The 17916-nt window shown below is 50.1% G+C and overlaps 1 protein-coding gene across 1 annotated transcript; it reads left to right on the forward strand.

Annotated features, from left to right (window-relative positions):
* The first annotated feature begins 9569 nt into the window (after positions 1-9569).
* On the forward strand, positions 9570-12557 carry LOC109443408 (15 kDa protein A-like). Its single transcript, XM_019723711.3, has 4 exons — positions 9570-9803; positions 10479-10580; positions 11256-11339; positions 11814-12557. Exons 1-4 carry the CDS (start codon positions 9627-9629, stop codon positions 11952-11954), a joined length of 504 nt encoding a protein of 167 aa, XP_019579270.1. The 5' UTR covers positions 9570-9626; the 3' UTR covers positions 11955-12557.
* Positions 12558-17916: the final 5359 nt, after the last annotated feature.

The raw sequence follows: 17916 nt of genomic DNA on the forward strand, positions 1-17916 counted from the left end.
AGCCCTGAGAGAAGAGCCTCCTGGCCAGGAGGGACTAAGAAGAGAGCAAGGTATTTTGTCCCAAGTGTCTAGCTTTAGAACAGAGGAGTAATGGCCAGAACCTGGTACATTCGGTCCAGCCTGAAAAGCCCAACATTGCTGAAGAGACGATGGTGTCCACTTGTGATAATGGAGAAAGGGCGCCTAGATGGAGTGTAAAGCGAAAAAAGGAGGCCCTGAGCCATGTGGGTGGATGGGGTGGAAGTGCATTCTGTCCAGCCACGTGAGTTTCTAGGACGCCCAGACTGTCTGGAAGGGAATCAGGGAACAGAACAGCTGTTGCCTCTGGGCATGCAAGGCACCAGTAGGTGACCAGTAGAGCAGGAATTTATAAATCATGTTTGTATTACCCATCTTTGGAAATAAGATAGAGAATAGTTTGGAGATACTGAGAGCAAAAGTGGAAGCAGAGAAACCAGTGAAGATCCTTTTGTACTCTCCCAGGAGACTTGGTGTGGGGTTGTGGCCGAGGGAGGTGAAAACGGCAGTTTTGAGAAATTTTTTGGAGAGGAAAAAATGTCAGAAGTCGGGATGAATGAATGAGAATGTCAAAGATGATATTCAGGTTTCTAGCTGGTATAGCTGGGTGGCTGCAGGGCTGTTTACTGATATAGGGAAGTGGGAAGGAACAGGTCTGCAGGGAAAGAGCAAAGGTTCAGGTCTGTGTTAAGCTGCATATTGATGCCTTCGAGTCAGTCATTCAGGAGACAATGTGGAAGAGACATGGGATGTGGGATCTGGGCTCAGAATGGAGACTTCACCTACAATGTAGGGCCCAGGACCTCTTTGCAGTGACACCCCCAAACCTTTCAAGTTTCAGTCATGCCAGTTGGAGTTAGAACGAAAGAAAATGTAAGTACACCAATGATTGTAGCAACATTATTCACAGTAGCCAAAATGTAGAAACAAACCAACTGTCCCAGTGAATAAATGGATAAACACAATGTGGTAGACATAGAATGGACATACAATATTATTCAGCCTTAAAAAGGAAGGAAATTCCAACACATGCTGCAACAGTAATGAACCTCGAAGCCATTATGCTGAGTGAAATAAGCCAGATACAAAAGGACAAATAGGGCCGGCCCGGTGGCTCAGACGGTTGGAGCTCCATGCTCCTAACTCCGAAGGCTAAGGGTTCGATTCCCACATGGGCCCAGTGGCTCTCAATGGCTTCGAGGTTCACATGGGCCAGTGAGCTCTCAACCACAAGGTTGCCGGTTTGACTCCTCGACTCCCGCAAGGGATGGTGGGCCCTGCAACTAAGATTAAACACAGCACCTTGAGCTGAGCTGCCCCTGAGCTCCCGGATGACTCAGTTGCTTGGAGTGCATCCTCTCAACCACATGGTTGCCGGTCCACTCAGCATGGTGGACAACTAACCATGGCAACTGGACCTGGAGCTGAGCTGAACCCTCCACAACTAAGATTGAAAGGACACTTGGAAAAAATCCTGGAAGTACACACTGTTCCCCAATAAAGTCCTGTTCCCCTTCCCCAATAAACTCTTTGGGGAAAAAAAAGGACAAATATATGATTCCACTTATATAAGGTACCTAGTGTAGTCAACCTCGTAGAGACTAAAAGTGGAATGGAGGTTGCCAGGGGCTGGGGGAGGGGAGAATAGAGTGGAATGGAGGTTGCCAGGGGCTGGGGGAGGGGAGAATGGAGAGTTACTGTTTAAGGGGTAGAGTTTCAGTTTCGGATGATGAAAAAGTTGTAGAGGTAGATGGTGGTGATTGTTGCACACCAGTGTAAATGTGCTTAATGTCACTGAACTGTGCTCTTAAAAATCATTAAAATGGTAAACTTTGTTAGGTTTTTTTTTTTATTATTGGGGAAGGAGAACAGGACTTTATTGGGCAACAGTGGGTACTTCCAGGACTTTTTTCCAAGTCAAGTTGTTGCCCTTTCAATCTTAGTTGTGGTGGGTGCTGTTCAGCTTCAAGTTGTTGTTCTTTCAGTCTTAGTTGTGGAGGGCGCAGTTCAGCTCCAGGTCCAGTTGCCATTGCTGGTTGCAGGGGGCACAGCCCACCATCTCTTGTGGGAGTCGAACCAGCAACCTTGTGGTTGAGAGGACGCGCTCCAACCAACAACTGAGCCATCCGGGAGGCAGCTCAGCTCAAGGTGCCGTGTTCAATCTTAGTTGCAGGGGTCCGAGCCCACCATCCCTTGCGGGACTTGAGGAGTTGAACTGGCAACCTTGTGGGTGAGAGCCCACTGGCCCATGTGGGAATTGAACCGGCAGCCTTTGGAGTTAGGAGCACGGAGCTCCAACCACCTGAGCCACTGGGCCGACCCATGTTAGGTGTATTTTACCACAATAAAAAAAAAAAATTTAAGAAAATGAAAGACCTTGCAGGTAAATTTTTTTTTCTTTTTAAGAAAAGAGAATAATTTGCCAGTATTATTAAAAGAACTCATTTCTGGAGGACCATCTTGGGGTTACCCGTTAGAGGTGGCAGAACTGAGAATAAAGCCTATGCCCTGAAAAATCCCAACCATGAGGAAGGGGATACAAGAGGGGCTTGTGGGATTCTGTGACTGTTCTGTCTCTTGATCCATCAGGGCGCTGGTTATAGGAGTTTGTTTACTTACTCCTGTACGAGGTAAATAAACCAAGTTCTACATTTCTCTTTTGAGCATATTTTTGTATACATGTTACAGTTCAATAAAAAGTTAATATAAATTACTTTCAGGTATAGTAAGGGCTGAAAGAGAAAGACAAATACCTCTAACTTTTAAAAATAGATATAGGAGACTAAAGTCAAGTAGGGGAGGATTTCTTAAACAAGCTATAAAAAGCACCAGCCATGAAGGAAGATCAATAAATTAAACTTCATTTGAGTTAAGAAATCCTGTTGAGCAAAAGACGTCATAAAACACAGAAACCAGGTAAAGAGGCTTCACCTGCCAAATCTGGGGCAATGTGAGCATCAAAATAAAATAAGGATAGGAAGGATTAAAAGAATCCCCTCATGTGGTCACAGTTAGTGAGGTGAGAATAAAAGAATACATGAATTGGAGCATTTGAGATCTTGCTCCCCAGCTCATATGTCATGAGTTTTGGTTCAAATAAACTTATTAAAAATACATATACAGGGGGCAGATGGGTGGCTTAGTTGGTTAGAGCGCAGGCTCTCAACCACAAGGTTGCCAGTCCGACTCCTTGACTCCCGCAGGGGATGGTGGGCTGCGCCCCCTGCAACTAACAACAGCAACTGGACCTGAAGCTGAGCTGCGCCGTCCACAACTAAGATTGAAAGGACAACAACTTGACTTGAAAAAGTCCCAGAAGTACACACTGTTCCCCAATAAAAAAGTCCTGTTTCCCTTCCCCAATAAAATCTTAAAAAAAACAACAACAACAAAAAACATATACAGGTATATGAATTTATACAGGTATAAATAAATAATTTGAGGAGAAGGAGAAAAGCTCTTCTTTATAGTACAAAGCCAATTACCAGAGGTACAAGGAAAGACGAAATTAGAAAACTACTATTCGATAACTATCATATTAATAATTCAGGCAAAATCATCAATGGACATAAAATGAGTGGACTTAACCAGTAAAGTAACAGGGTAATTACATAGTCCCATAGTATCTCCACACAATATCCTTATTAATTACAAAGGGGAAAATAGTAACTCCATATGGAGAAATTTGACAGACCAGCAATGGGATCGATCAATCTATATCACGTGCCTCCGGGTATGCTGCACTGAGAAGGACAAGCATCAAAAATACATTGCCTTAATTTAATTGTGAATAAACATTAGACAAACCTAAATTGAGGAACAGTCTATGAAATAACTGGTCTATAATTTCCAAAAATGTCACTTATGAAACATGAAGAAATACTGTTCCAGATTAAAGGACATAAAAAGACACAGCAACGGAATACAACACATGATATGGGATTTGCTTTTGCTCTAAAGGACAGTACTAGGACAATTGGTCAAATCTGAATAAGGACTGTAGCTTAGAAAATGGTTGTGTATCAGTGTTAATTTCCTGATTTTGGGACTTGCTCAGTGATTATGTTTACCTATGAGAATGTTCTTGTTTTGAGGAAATATACACTGAAATATTTAGGTGTAAAAAGACATCATTCTGCCTCTGCCCCTTACTCTCAAGCATCTTGGGAGAGGGGAGAATAAGTGTGTGTGTGTGTGTGTGTGTGTGTGTGTGTGTGTGTGTGCATTATATATAGTATAATTTTACACATATATATACATAGAGAGAGAGAGAGAGAGAGAGAGAGAGAGAGAGAGGATGCAAATATGGTGAAATGTTAACATTTGGGTGAAGGGTACGAAGGAATTCTTTGTACCACTTTTGCCACTTTTCTGTGTCAATCTGAAGTTATGTCAGAATAAAAAGTTAAAAGTAAAACAGGACACCATAAAGCAAGTGGAAAGACAAGACCAAATTGGGAGACGATATTGGTGAGACATAACCAACAAAGGATTACCATCTAGAATACATAAAGAATTCCATAAGTAAGAAAGACAACCCATTAGAAAAAATGGGCACACATCTTGTATGGGAATTTACAGGAACAGCCAAAAACCTATGGAAGGATATCCATCCTCATCAGTAAGCAGGGAAATGCAAACCCAATCCACGACGATAGTCCACATTATACTCGTCAGACAAATGAGTGTCAGTCAGTCAAAGATAACCGTTGGCGAGAACAGGCAGCAACAGGAAAGCTCATCCAGACGGGGCTGTAAATCGGTGCTGTCGCTTTGGAAAACAGTTGGGCATTATCTAGTTGGGTTGACACTACATGTCCCTTGTGCTCCAGCAATTCCACCGCTGGATGTGTGTATACCCCAGAAAGACTCCTGCCCACAAGCACCAGGAGGTGTGTCCAGAAAGAATGGTCACAGCCACCCAAACAGGAACCACATAGCCCTCCCCATGCCACCTTCCTTGGATGAGAATCCAGAATCATTGCATTATAGGTGGAGAAACTGAGGCATGGAGAGGGAAAGAGGTTGCCCCAAACACCAGGTGGGTGCTAACCGAGGTTCAGAGGTCTGGTGTGGCAGGGGAAGGGAGAGGAGAAGGGAGAGAGGAAAAACTGGGAGGGGAGGGAAGGAGAAGGGAGGCGAGAAAGGCAAGGGGAAAAGGGCAGGCAGCTGTGCTGGTCTCACCCGGCAGACTGAGAGCCAGGGCACAAGGGACCCCATTGTATCCATTCCCTCCTGGACATCATTCAGGCTCCTGGAGCTTAGGGAGGGGACTCGGAGGCAGCCCGCCTCACGTGGGCCCAGAGAGAAGCTCCCGTGGAAGCAGCAAAGGAGACGCTGCTCAGTGATGCAGCACCTTTCCTCCCTCCAGAGCGGCCCGGGCCCGCCAGGAACCCTTGCAGCACTGGGTACTTTCTCCCTAGAAAAGGTGCCAACTTGACAGGTTTGCAAATATCCCAGAGGTCAGGGGCCTCTAAGGCCCATCCAGGAAAACCAGACCCCCTCCTGAGTGCCTGAGGTCACTCGGCCGGCAGATGGCGCCAAGGACATAGTGCTGTGACAACATGGCCAAAACCCAGGGGGTCATGGGCTGCACAGAAGCCCAGCAGATTTTAAATTATGGTATTTTGCTCGGGACCAGGCTTAATTCTTGGGCGAGGGGTCCTCCTGTACCAGTGTCTGTGAGTGGAAAGGGAGCAAAAGAGGATTTAGCCGTCCCCTGCCTAGGACAAACTGCCTAGTTCAGGCCACTGAAAGGGAGGGCCTCCAGGGCAGATGGGGCATTGGGACTGCCCAAATACACCCTCCTGGAGTGCCAGGCAGTGGGCAGTAGCACAGCCGAACATGGCAGAACCTCAAGACGGCCTGGCCTTTGCAGTGAGAACTTGGAGACTTGGGAGCCCCCCTGGGGGCGCCAAACCTGCCCGGTCAGGGCTGGGGTCAACTCTGGGACTCTCAGATACCAGGGCCTTCCTAGCCAGAGTCTCTGTGTCTGTGGGTAGTGGGGCAACTTGTGTCACAGTGATGGTTCTGGAACATCAGGTGTGTGTCCCCCTGGGACCAACGGGGCCACAGCCTCTTTCTCCACCCAACTTGACTTGTACAGGCCACTTGGGCAAGGGCTAAGGGTTCCTGGATTCTGTGCCCCACCCCAAACACCCTATTACAGCAAGCGGTAAGCCGAGGCCCGAGAAGGGAGAGGCTTGCCCAAGGGCCCGCTGGGCTTCTTTCTTCACAGTTCTCTGGCCCTTGTGAAAGCTTTTTGCTTCAACCATCTTCTCAAAGAGGCGTGGAAGCTACAGGGACATTCAGAAGGACCCACAGGTCTCAGCTGCCTGTGCTGCTGGATGAGTAAACCGTCGTGGAGTGGAACCGCTCACCTGAGTGGGGTCTCTTGCCTCCTGCAGGTGGAGGCCTTTTCCCCGGATGTCCACTTGCTGCTCCCTGCATCCTCCAGCTGCCCTCCAAAGCCTCGCCCTCCCTTTGTCCCAACCTCAGGCCCCAGGGTCGAGTCACATGCCAGATGGGGTTGAGGAAACTTCCTGCTGGACTCCTGGAATCCTGCCCTCGCCCCCTGCAGCTCCGCTCCAGCAGATCGAGTCCCAAAGCCACAGCCCCACGCTGAAGGCAGAGCAGTGGTGGAGGCCACTACCCTGGGTTGGAATCCCAGCACCTCCCAGCACCTCTACCTACCAGTTCTGTGCCTGGGCCCAGTCCTTAACCTTCTAGTGCCTGAGTTTCCTCATCTGCACAAAATCGGGTAAATGGTAGTCCTCTGTCAGAGCCTGGAGGGGTAAGAGCTCTGTGTTTGCTAACAGTGTCAGCTGCGTCCTGAGCCATCGGTGCCCTAAAAGCCAGCACACCTGAGGCTTCCTCTGCCTCATATGCTGGCCCAGGTCCTGCACCCACATTAGCTTTAATCCTTTCCCCACCCTAAAGGAGACTCAGACACTGGGGAGAAGAGCAACTACAGGGTCTTCCTACTGAAGCCCACCAGTGGGGAAACCAAGGCACAGAGCAGCTCTTGGTATGTCCTCCAAAGGCTAAGGGTAGAGCGGGAAGGTCAGAGCCAGAAGTAGGAAGAGGGGCAGAGCACAGAGCAGTCCTCTACGGGTCCAACAGGTCCTCAAATGCCCAAGTCTCATTTTAAAATCCATGCAGTCATGATGTATAATGGTGAAAAATTAGAAACAACCTAAATACGTTTCAAGAGGGGGTCGTTTGTTCAGGTCCTTTGTGCATCTTTAAGTTGGGTTGTATTGTTGAGTTGTCTACAACTATTTTACCAATAAAGTGCTAATAAACCTCCACTAAAATCAAGGCTTTATATGCTATAGATTAGTTGTTTGGGGACTTTGCAGACCCCCATGACATGGCTTCTCACCAGTTTGAGAAGCTCAGATTGTCTCTAGCTTTGACAGTAGAGGAAAATCAGGCCTGGAAAAGTTAGGAAACTTGTCCAAGTTTCACAGCTGAGTCATGCAGAATGACAAGAAACTAGGAAGTTTTACCTGAAGGCGACAAGTGACAAGGTGACCTTGATTCCCTGTCTCCGAAAGGGACAACCAGATTGTACTCAATGGCCTCAGAGGATGAAGCCAGGACCAAAGACAGGGCTCTCAGGGGAAGACATGTGAACAAGAAGGGCCTCCTGACAATGACTGGAGGCAGCCTGGGTCACACTGACTGAGTCTGAACAACCACTTGGCAGAGAAATGGTAGGAGACTGTAGGGGCCATTTGATGCCTGGCTCCTCCAGCATTCATGTGGGTGCAAGACCTGGGCCAGCATATGAGGCAGAGGAAGCCTCAGGTGTGCTGGCTTTTAGGGCACCGATGGCTCAGGACGCAGCTGACACTGTTAGCAAACACAGAGCTCTTACCCCTCCAGGCTCTGACAGAGGACTACCATTTACCCGATTTTGTGCAGATGAGGAAACTCAGGCACTAGAAGGTTAAGGACTGGGCCCAGGCACAGAACTGGTAGGTAGAGGTGCTGGGAGGTGCTGGGATTCCAACCCAGGGTAGTGGCCTCCACCACTGCTCTGCCTTCAGCGTGGGGCTGTGGCTTTGGGACTCGATCTGCTGGAGCGGAGCTGCAGGGGGCGAGGGCAGGATTCCAGGAGTCCAGCAGGAAGTTTCCTCAACCCCATCTGGCATGTGACTCGACCCTGGGGCCTGAGGTTGGGACAAAGGGAGGGCGAGGCTTTGGAGGGCAGCTGGAGGATGCAGGGAGCAGCAAGTGGACATCCGGGGAAAAGGCCTCCACCTGCAGGAGGCAAGAGACCCCACTCAGGTGAGCGGTTCCACTCCACGACGGTTTACTCATCCAGCAGCACAGGCAGCTGAGACCTGTGGGTCCTTCTGAATGTCCCTGTAGCTTCCACGCCTCTTTGAGAAGATGGTTGAAGCAAAAAGCTTTCACAAGGGCCAGAGAACTGTGAAGAAAGAAGCCCAGCGGGCCCTTGGGCAAGCCTCTCCCTTCTCGGGCCTCGGCTTACCGCTTGCTGTAATAGGGTGTTTGGGGTGGGGCACAGAATCCAGGAACCCTTAGCCCTTGCCCAAGTGGCCTGTACAAGTCAAGTTGGGTGGAGAAAGAGGCTGTGGCCCCGTTGGTCCCAGGGGGACACACACCTGATGTTCCAGAACCATCACTGTGACACAAGTTGCCCCACTACCCACAGACACAGAGACTCTGGCTAGGAAGGCCCTGGTATCTGAGAGTCCCAGAGTTGACCCCAGCCCTGACCGGGCAGGTTTGGCGCCCCCAGGGGGGCTCCCAAGTCTCCAAGTTCTCACTGCAAAGGCCAGGCCGTCTTGAGGTTCTGCCATGTTCGGCTGTGCTACTGCCCACTGCCTGGCACTCCAGGAGGGTGTATTTGGGCAGTCCCAATGCCCCATCTGCCCTGGAGGCCCTCCCTTTCAGTGGCCTGAACTAGGCAGTTTGTCCTAGGCAGGGGACGGCTAAATCCTCTTTTGCTCCCTTTCCACTCACAGACACTGGTACAGGAGGACCCCTCGCCCAAGAATTAAGCCTGGTCCCGAGCAAAATACCATAATTTAAAATCTGCTGGGCTTCTGTGCAGCCCATGACCCCCTGGGTTTTGGCCATGTTGTCACAGCACTATGTCCTTGGCGCCATCTGCCGGCCGAGTGACCTCAGGCACTCAGGAGGGGGTCTGGTTTTCCTGGATGGGCCTTAGAGGCCCCTGACCTCTGGGATATTTGCAAACCTGTCAAGTTGGCACCTTTTCTAGGGAGAAAGTACCCAGTGCTGCAAGGGTTCCTGGCGGGCCCGGGCCGCTCTGGAGGGAGGAAAGGTGCTGCATTCTTGTGGCACAGGTGGGGACACTGAGGCCCAGAGTGAAGGGACTTACACGACATCACAGGTATCCTTCCTCACTGCTAGGCCCTGGCCTGTTGCCCAGGTGTACTTGCCTTTTAGCCAATGGTATTTCAAAATATTGGTCAAACTGGTGTCTGGCAGAGGAAAAGAGAGGCCCTTTTCAGGAAGGCCCCAACCCTGCATGTCGCCAGAAGCCCTTGGGCAAGACATTCTGAGTAACACCTAAAAGGGACGGCAAGTGGCAGTGGATCAGAGAAGGGACAATGGCAGGAGCCTGGAGGGCACTCGTGCTGGTGGTAAGCTTGGCAACAATTGCTTGTGTGGCCCAACGCCGTCCGAGCTATGAGGAGATTGTCACAGAGGCCTTGCAGATCTTCAATCAGGGGCGAAGAGGACAGCCCCTCTTCGGTCTGTTGGAAGCCATGCCAGCGCCTAGTTCGGTGAGTGTGTATGGACCCAGGCCAGGGAAGCAGGTAACCCTGCCTTATAGCAGCCTGTGAGGGTGGCAGGCAGGGGAGAATGCCTGGCACAGGTCCAGAATACTTGGTTAACATTAGCTATGTTGTTATTGATAGAATGTTTCTCCCATCAGAAGGTAACCAAAGATTGCAATCCAGGGCCTGACCGCTGGCTAGCTGGGAAATTTGGGGCTTCACCCAGGCATGAAATGTAGGGTCTGGGAATCTAGACTGCACTCAGGCCCTGGGCTTGAAGGAATACGTTGAACTGTTTCAAAGAATAGACAGGAAAGGGACTGGTCTCACCAGGGCCTTCCCAAGGCTTCCAGTGGCCGCTTCCGACCCCATTACCTCTCTTCTGGCAGCTGAGCATGCAAGGCTGCTATTCTTCCTGTTTCACGGAAGAGGAAAGTGAGGGGCAAAGACCAGAAGGGACCCCTCAAGGTTGGACAGCTATGAAGTGGTATCCTTCTGCCAGTTTCCAAAAGCCCCACACACCTTACATCTCTGCTGTGGCCACTTAGGTAGGCGCCTGGTGTTGGTGGAAAGTGCAGATCTCGGCTCAGCGCCTTCTAACTTGTACCCGTGACCTGTCTGTGCCTTTGCTCCCTCATCCCTAAGAGGGAGATGACGAGGATGTTTCTCTTGCTTCTGTAGAACTCCACCACCAAGACGTTGTTCCACTTCAGGATTAAAGAGACGGTGTGCCTTTCAGAGCGGCTGAGACAACCCCAAGAATGTGCCTTCAGAGAGGACGGGGTGAGTCTCCCCCCAGGGGCAGAGGTCCCGTCGTCTCTCCCCCCTCAAGGGGGCTGTGTGTGTCTCCACCCACCTCATCTGGACGTGTGAGGTCTCACTCTGGAAGCTTTTTAAAAAGTCAGTTGTTTCCCCATTGCTTTTTCTTACCATAAATTACCAATCCTTATTACAAAAGCAATACATGCTAAAAAATATTACTAACTAGAAAAAGTGGGACCCTAATCAACTTAGGGAGAACTGCTTCTATAAAATTAGAAAAATAACATTTTATGATAGCATTTTAACAAAATGTGGAGAAGCAAAATAAAATAAGGTAAAAATCCTATAACCCTACAACCCAGGGACAGACAACTTTAACGGTGGGTGTGTCATCGTCCGTGTCTTTTTTATGTACACACACATTTTAAAGAAACATTGCTCCCTCCGGACGTGGGAATCTAAGGATGCTTATTCCCGCTGAGTAACAGGCATGTCCTTTATCTTGATGGGCGAGCATCTGGTCCGCTCAGGTCCTTCCCAGCGGTGGCCTTTCCTGGGCCCTGGGGTAATGCTCAGCTTGCATCTCTGGTTTGGGAGGATGAGGGATATGCCAGGGTGGGTCGTGGGATAGGGTCGTTCACCCGGGGACCCAGTAGCGAGGATGCTTCCAGCCCCTGTGCTCCCCCCACCCTGCAGGAGGAGCGGAAGTGCGCCGGCGCCTTCTTCATGCTGCAGTATCACCGTCTCCTGTTGGTCGATTGCCACCAGCGCCAGCCAGAGGTGAGCCAGTGACGTGGGCACCTGGGGCCTCAGGGTTCCTCATCTGGAGAATGAGGCTGATCAAGCCCTTCTCAATACAGGTTGTTGGGAGGGTCTTGAGGACAGCTAGTGGGCTAGTCGTTTGGTAGGGGGGGGGGAGGAGAGACGTGGTCAGGGCTGGGGAGGCCACTTGGCGTTCTCAGGACGCTGACTCTGCTCTGGGCACAAGAGACTCCATGGAACCTCACCCTCCTTCCCATCCCACATTTGGGAAAACAGAAGCCACAGATGGAGTCTCCTGGCCAGTGAGTGGAATAGCCAGGGTGAACGTGAGTCCCAGCATCCAGGCCTGGGGACCGCCTCCAGCCTCTCACCAACGTTGCTACCTGGGCCCCAGTCTCTTCCTCCTGGCCTGGAGAGAGGGGCCATAGGCAGGACAGAAAAGGGTCATTCAGTGAGGGTGATAGCAGTGACTACCCAGCATCACTTCTGCAGGTCTCCCGAGAGAAGCGTTCTGCTACGTCCTCTGAGGCAGCCACTCCGGAGGTTGACACCTCGAAGCTGCCACCTGTGGTCAGGGACATGTATGAGAAAGCCAAATACGACATCATCACCAACATCCTGTGGAATTTCTAGGGCTAGAGAAGGGAGGGGAGGCCCCATATCCCCACCACGACCTCCTCTTCCCACCTGCCCACCCCCTCTGCTACCCCCAACACCCCCTTCCTACATAGTCTGAACCCATCCACATTCCTCTGCCTTTGCACACCTGCTTCCCTCTGCCTGGAATTCCTGCCCATCCTGTGTCTGTAAATCCTACTCATCCTTCAAAGCACAGCTCCAAAGTCACCTCCTCCAAGAAACCTCCCTTCTTGCTCTCTCCTGGGCAGAAGTGTCCTTCCCATCAGTAAGGGTGACGGGAATGACGACCTCATCTGGGCATTTATGATCCTCAAACCATACTGGCACTTGCTGCTGTGCCTCTGGCCAGACGCACTGTGTCTGCTCATAGCTGGGCCTTCCCGAGCCAAGTGCAGGTGGCTGTAGAATGGCTTGCTCATCGAGATGCCCCTGGGCTCCTGGGAGGGCAGTGCCTTTTGTGCAGGACCCTGAGCACCCCTGCTCCCTGCCCAGTCACTGTGACAACTAAATGTCCCTTCCAGGCACCTCCAAGGGGGTCAGTCTGCTCTCTGGTGAGAACCATAGGACAGAGGCTCAATAAAATGTTTCTGAAATAAATGATTAAGTGAATGAGTGAATAAATACTGTGTTTAGAGCGGGACTGGCTGGACTTTGGGTGAGGAGACCAATGAGGCAGACCCTGGGGGCGATTCCACTGTGCCTCGTGGAACCCAGAGTCCCTGAGGTCATGGGGAGAAACATGGGGTTAGGACAGACGGGGCACCTGAGGGCCACACTGGAGGCTCGGGAAAGCACAGGAACCTGCCCCCAGCCTGCTCGACTGCCTTTGGTTCCTTTACGCCTCCTCCTGGATCACAAAGCTCCAGCCAGAACCTCTCCTCGAACACTAGACTTGTGATTCAGACTGCCTCCTGGACACGTCCCGTGGATGTCCAAGGGGTGTCACACACTCAGTAGCTTCCCTTCAAACCTGTCCTTCCTCCAGCCCACCCGATGGCAACTTCATCCATCCCCAAAACATGACTGTCATCCCTGGCTCCCGCTGTCTCTCACGCCTGGCATCGGGACCAGCCAGCCTCGGTCTTGGTCACGGCTGCATGCATCCTGAGAACAGGCCGGCACACCGTCGCAGCTCAGTGGTACTTGTGAATGGAAGAACCCCCTTTTCTTCTCACTAGCAGGCTCCTCCTTCGAGTCAGTGATGCGGAAATATCTGAATGAGTCTCTCATTTGAGGGGCCATGGTGGACAGCCCCTGGGAGAATGGGCTTCTTAGTCATAGAGGGAGGCCGGGGACTCCATCACTTATGAATGCCACTTTCCATGCAGCCTCTCAGCTCTCACACCTGCCTTGCAAGCCACGCCCATCATCTGCAACCTTTAGTGAGAAAATTAAGGAAACTGGTGGACTTGCCTACAGTCCACACTCCAACCCTCTGGCTGCCTAAATCCTGGGCAGCACCCACGGATGGGGGAGAGGGGTGAGGGATGCTGGAGGGAGTGACCCTGGTGGGACTGGGAAATGGGCAGGTTTGGGCTGAGCACGATAAACTGAGACCCTCAGACCTTGTCCCCAGGGTGGGGAAAGATTCAGCAGGAGAAGGTCATGTCTAACCCTTGCAGCCCCACAGGAAGCAGCACTCTCATTCACACCGCATACACTCCCTTGCCTGACCCCCACTGCTGAAAGCGAGTACTTCCAGGCCTCAGCAGGTCTTCTGGGGGCACCAGGCCCAGCCCCTTGGGCTCTGGACACTATGACCCTGGCCTGAGCAAGTTCTCCCTGGAAGCTCACGGTCCATCTGTGGTGGTCCACACCGCATCACACATGGTCTGGGGGAGCTGGTCCATCGTGCTGTACCCTGCAAGAGAGGCGGGCCTGGGGGACTTGCGACCAGGCCCTGCTGGGGGCCACACAGCTTCATTCTCATAGCTGCTACCCATCTGGCCGCGACATAGCTCAGAGGCTCCAAATACTGCTCAGCTTCTTGGCCTGGCAGCTTCTGAAAGTCTTCAGTCCCACAGAAGCGGGACTGAGAATGGAGAGCCCACCGGGGGCGGGGGTGGGAACACACCAGGAAACAGGCCTCTAGGGCTACGTTTAAAGGCTGCAGGATTCAAATTCCACTCCTCATATACCTACAGATAGACACACACAAACGGGAGTTTTATTTTAAAACAAAAATGACCTCATGGTATACGCTCCATTTGACAGGCAGCTTCTTCTCATTTGACATATCAGCTAACACATTTCAGTCAAATCAACTGACCCACCACAGAACTCTTTTCTCTCTGCCGAATGTTCCATTGGGTATCTAGGCATCCATGTATTTAAGTCACTTCTGCTGTTGAACACTAACGTTGTTTCCGTTTTCACGAATAAGTTCAGTCTTCTCAAAATACATACTCTGAAAGGAGTAGAGTCCATTAGGATCCTAACAGGGTTTGTGTGTTTTTGAAGGGAATAAAATAATCTTAAAAGTCACATGTAAGAATAAACGTCCAGGAATAGCCAAGAAAACTGAAAAAGAAAAATGAGTTGGGACAAAGTGATTGTGGTCCAGGAAGGGGGACAAAGGGCCCCGTGGAACAGGAGAGAACCCGGAATCAGGTGCCACATAGAGGAGAAGGGACTATATGACTAAAATGGCAGTTTGGTTCATTGGGGAAATGGTGGATCTTTACTGAATGAAGCAGGCTTAATTCAGTGGCCTGGAGAAAAAGCATACATACCACCTGCTAACATTCCAGCTGGATTAAAGACTCACGTGTAAAAAATAGTTAACACCTTTCAAGAAAACCAAATGTGAGAGAAAGAGGAAACGAGCTGAGCAATGAGTGAATACATGGTGGGACAAACACACCCTGGGACAAGACACGCCTTCCAAAATGGATTAGAGCTTCAGTGGGTGTGAGGGAAAGAATGCTCAAAAAACTATGTATAATAGAATCTATGTTCTGCAAAAAGGAAGAAAACTCTCAAATGTGGACATGCACATACATATAGGTGGTTTATATGAGTATTGAGAATAGAGACGAAAATACACAAAGGTGTTAACATGGGTTATTGGGGCGGGGCTCCTGATACAAGTGGTGGAGAATGAGGGTAGGATCAAGCAAAACAGGAAAAGAAAAACTTTTCCTTAAAGTGGGAGCTGCGCTTTAGCAAAGCATGACTTTGAAATAGGAGGGGTAGGATGAGGTGAGCGTGTGCATCAAGGAATCCAGCATCTCAAAGCAGTGAGTCTTGAAGACCACGTACCGCTGAGGAAAGTGTTTGTGTCAAACGACAAAAGCAGGATCCTGAGGTTTACTCACATGGGTGGACACACCGACTCCAGCATGGGAGCTGCTAACCTGGGGTGGTTCCCTTGTGATGGAAACCACGATGCCGCTGAAGGCCACAGGCCCCCCTACCGTCCCAGACTGAATCCCGCCCCCAGGACCTGGAGCACCACAGGAGACAACAGACCTCGGGGATTCAGAAGGCACAGTGAGGGTCAGTGTTCTGCTGCTTTAAAAGAAACGTAAGAAACAAAAACCAGCTTTATTGAGCTATGACTGACATACAGTAATTTGCACATAGTCAAAGGGTACATTTTGATAAGTCTGACTTAGTACACACCCATGAAACCATTGCCACAATCAAGATAGTACATATACCCACCAGCCCAGAAAGTTTCCTCACAATCCCTGTATCACCCCTGCCTCCTCCCGGCACCCCTCCCCACCCTGCTGTCCTCAGGCAACCAATGACCTTCTTTCTGTCACTGCAGATTCATTGATATTTTCTAAAGTTTTACATAAATGACATCTGCTATAGACTGGATGTTTGGCCCCCTTGAAATTCATCTGCTGAAATCCTAACCTCCAACGTGATGGTATTTTGGAGGTGGGGCCTGTGGGAGGTTGATTAGGTTACGGGGTGGAGCCCTCATGAGTGGGATTAGTGCCCTTATGAGAGAAACCTCAGAGAGCTCCCTTCCCACTCCTGCCATGTAAGGACACACGCAGCAAAAAGACAGCTGTCTGTGGACCAGGCAATGGGACCTCACTAGGCACTGAATCTACAGGTCCCTTGGTCTCGGACTTCCCCGCCTACGTAACTGTGAGAAATGAATTTCTGTAGTTTATACGCCATTCTCTACCATATTTTGCTATAGCAGCCCGAGCAGACGAAGACAGAATCATACAGCATATACTCGTTTCATTTGGCTGCTTTCACTAAGCATCATTATTTTGTGATTCATTCAGGCTGTATCAGTAGTTCATTCCTTTTACTGCCAAGTATGGATGTGTCACAATTTATCAATTTACCTGTTGATTATTTTTGTCAGCCATTTATCGCTGAGTGACCTTGAGTAGGTTTCTTCCCTCTCAGCCTTATTTTGCTCATCTATAAAACAGGATATCCCTGCTGTCTCTTCAAGCAGGCTGTTGAGGAGCTGACAAGACTTGATGTACAAATGCTCTATGAAGAGCCAAGGAGAGCTCTGCTTGGGATGGAGGGACTAAGTGTCCCTCACGGTCCGTCTCCAGGGGCCATATCCTCTCTGTTAGGGGAGCTGTGTCTGAACTGCCCCCTAAACCATCCCAACAGAATAGGGCCTGAGGCCCGGGGAGCCACTGGAAGGGTCAGAGCAGAATGACATGATTTGATTTAGCTTTGCAATTTCAGTCTGACTGCTCTTCTTTCTACAGACTGCAGATGGTGCAAAGATAGAAGGAGGGAGACCAGTTAGGAAGCCATTAAGTGATACAGGTTCTAAGGGACACGCTGATGGTGTGAACTAGTGTGGAGGCAGAGGAACGATAAAAGGAACAAGCGACTGACACATCCTATAACATTGATGAAGTTCAAAAACATTATTCTAAGGAAAGAAGCCAGACACAAAAAAGACCACATGTTGTATGGTCCCATTTATACGAAATGTCCAGAATAGGCAAATCTAGAGACAGAAAGCAAAATAGTGGTTGCCTGAGGATGGGAGTGAGAGTGAGGATTAACTGCAGGAGGGAAGAGGGAACATTTTGGAATGCTGAAAATATTTTTAAATGGGACAGTGGTCATGGTGGCACAACTCTGTACAATTAAAAAATCATTGAATTGGGTGAATCTTAAGGTATGCAAATTATAACTCAGTAAAACTCCTGTTAATAAATCAGTGATACAAAACAGAGGAAGACGAGGGAAGCATGATTACACGACCCTTGAATGTGGATATACCTGACTGTCCTCAAGTTCAAGAAACATAAATTTCTGCACCGCTTGTGTGTGCCTGGTGCTGGGTGCACAAGGGACTCTCAAGGAGCACGCTACCTATTGGGTAAGACGAGCAGACAGGGCCATTCGTTACCCTGCTGGGCTAGTCAGGGCCAAGCACGGAGGGGTGCTAGCCCCCCTCCACCAGATGCTTTCCTGTAGGGGTGATGTTTAAACTGACACCCTGAAGGGGGTTTCAGGGAGGCTGAGTGGGGAGAAGTGCCAGATCACAGCGGCCTGCTATCCCATGCTCTGGAGCTTGGGTTTTTCATCCTGAACTGCAAACCTAAAAAAAGAGAATTAAATAGGGAACTGAGGGGAGCAGTCCAGAGGAAATGGAAAGGGAAGCAGATTCGTGCAGCCAAAGCTCACCAGCCCACTCTTCACCTCTGGGCCCTTTGGTTCTGAGCAAGGGGCATCGGTTACGTGGAAAGGGCTGTTACTGCTTTGTAGGCATTTGCCCTTTCTCTCACAGCAGAAGCCACAGGTAATATGGCTCCGTTTCAGCACAAAGGTGTCTGCTTATTTTCTAAACATGGCTTTTCTCTCTCCCTTGCTGACGTCTCCCAAGTCCATCACCATGTGGGCAGCAGACACCCACACACGGGACATGCAGACTGGATGATCCCCTGCTTCCAAGCTGAAGACGCTCCTCCCCTCAGGTGAACTGGACTGTGACTGGAGCTCTGGCCTC

Source organism: Rhinolophus sinicus, chromosome 5 (assembly GCF_057876585.1).
Source record: "Rhinolophus sinicus isolate RSI-liver-muscle chromosome 5, RSI-T2T, whole genome shotgun sequence".
In the NCBI taxonomy this organism is placed as follows: Eukaryota; Metazoa; Chordata; class Mammalia; order Chiroptera; family Rhinolophidae; genus Rhinolophus; species Rhinolophus sinicus.

Bases quoted from the DNA above. Each gene is read 5' to 3' on its own strand.
- LOC109443408 (XM_019723711.3), top strand. From the start codon at position 9,627: ATGGCAGGAGCCTGGAGGGCACTCGTGCTGGTGGTAAGCTTGGCAACA. The intron at 9,804-10,478 runs GTGAGTGTGTAT...TTGCTTCTGTAG, and splicing joins CCATGCCAGCGCCTAGTTCG to AACTCCACCACCAAGACGTT. The intron at 11,340-11,813 runs GTGAGCCAGTGA...TCACTTCTGCAG, and splicing joins GCCACCAGCGCCAGCCAGAG to GTCTCCCGAGAGAAGCGTTC.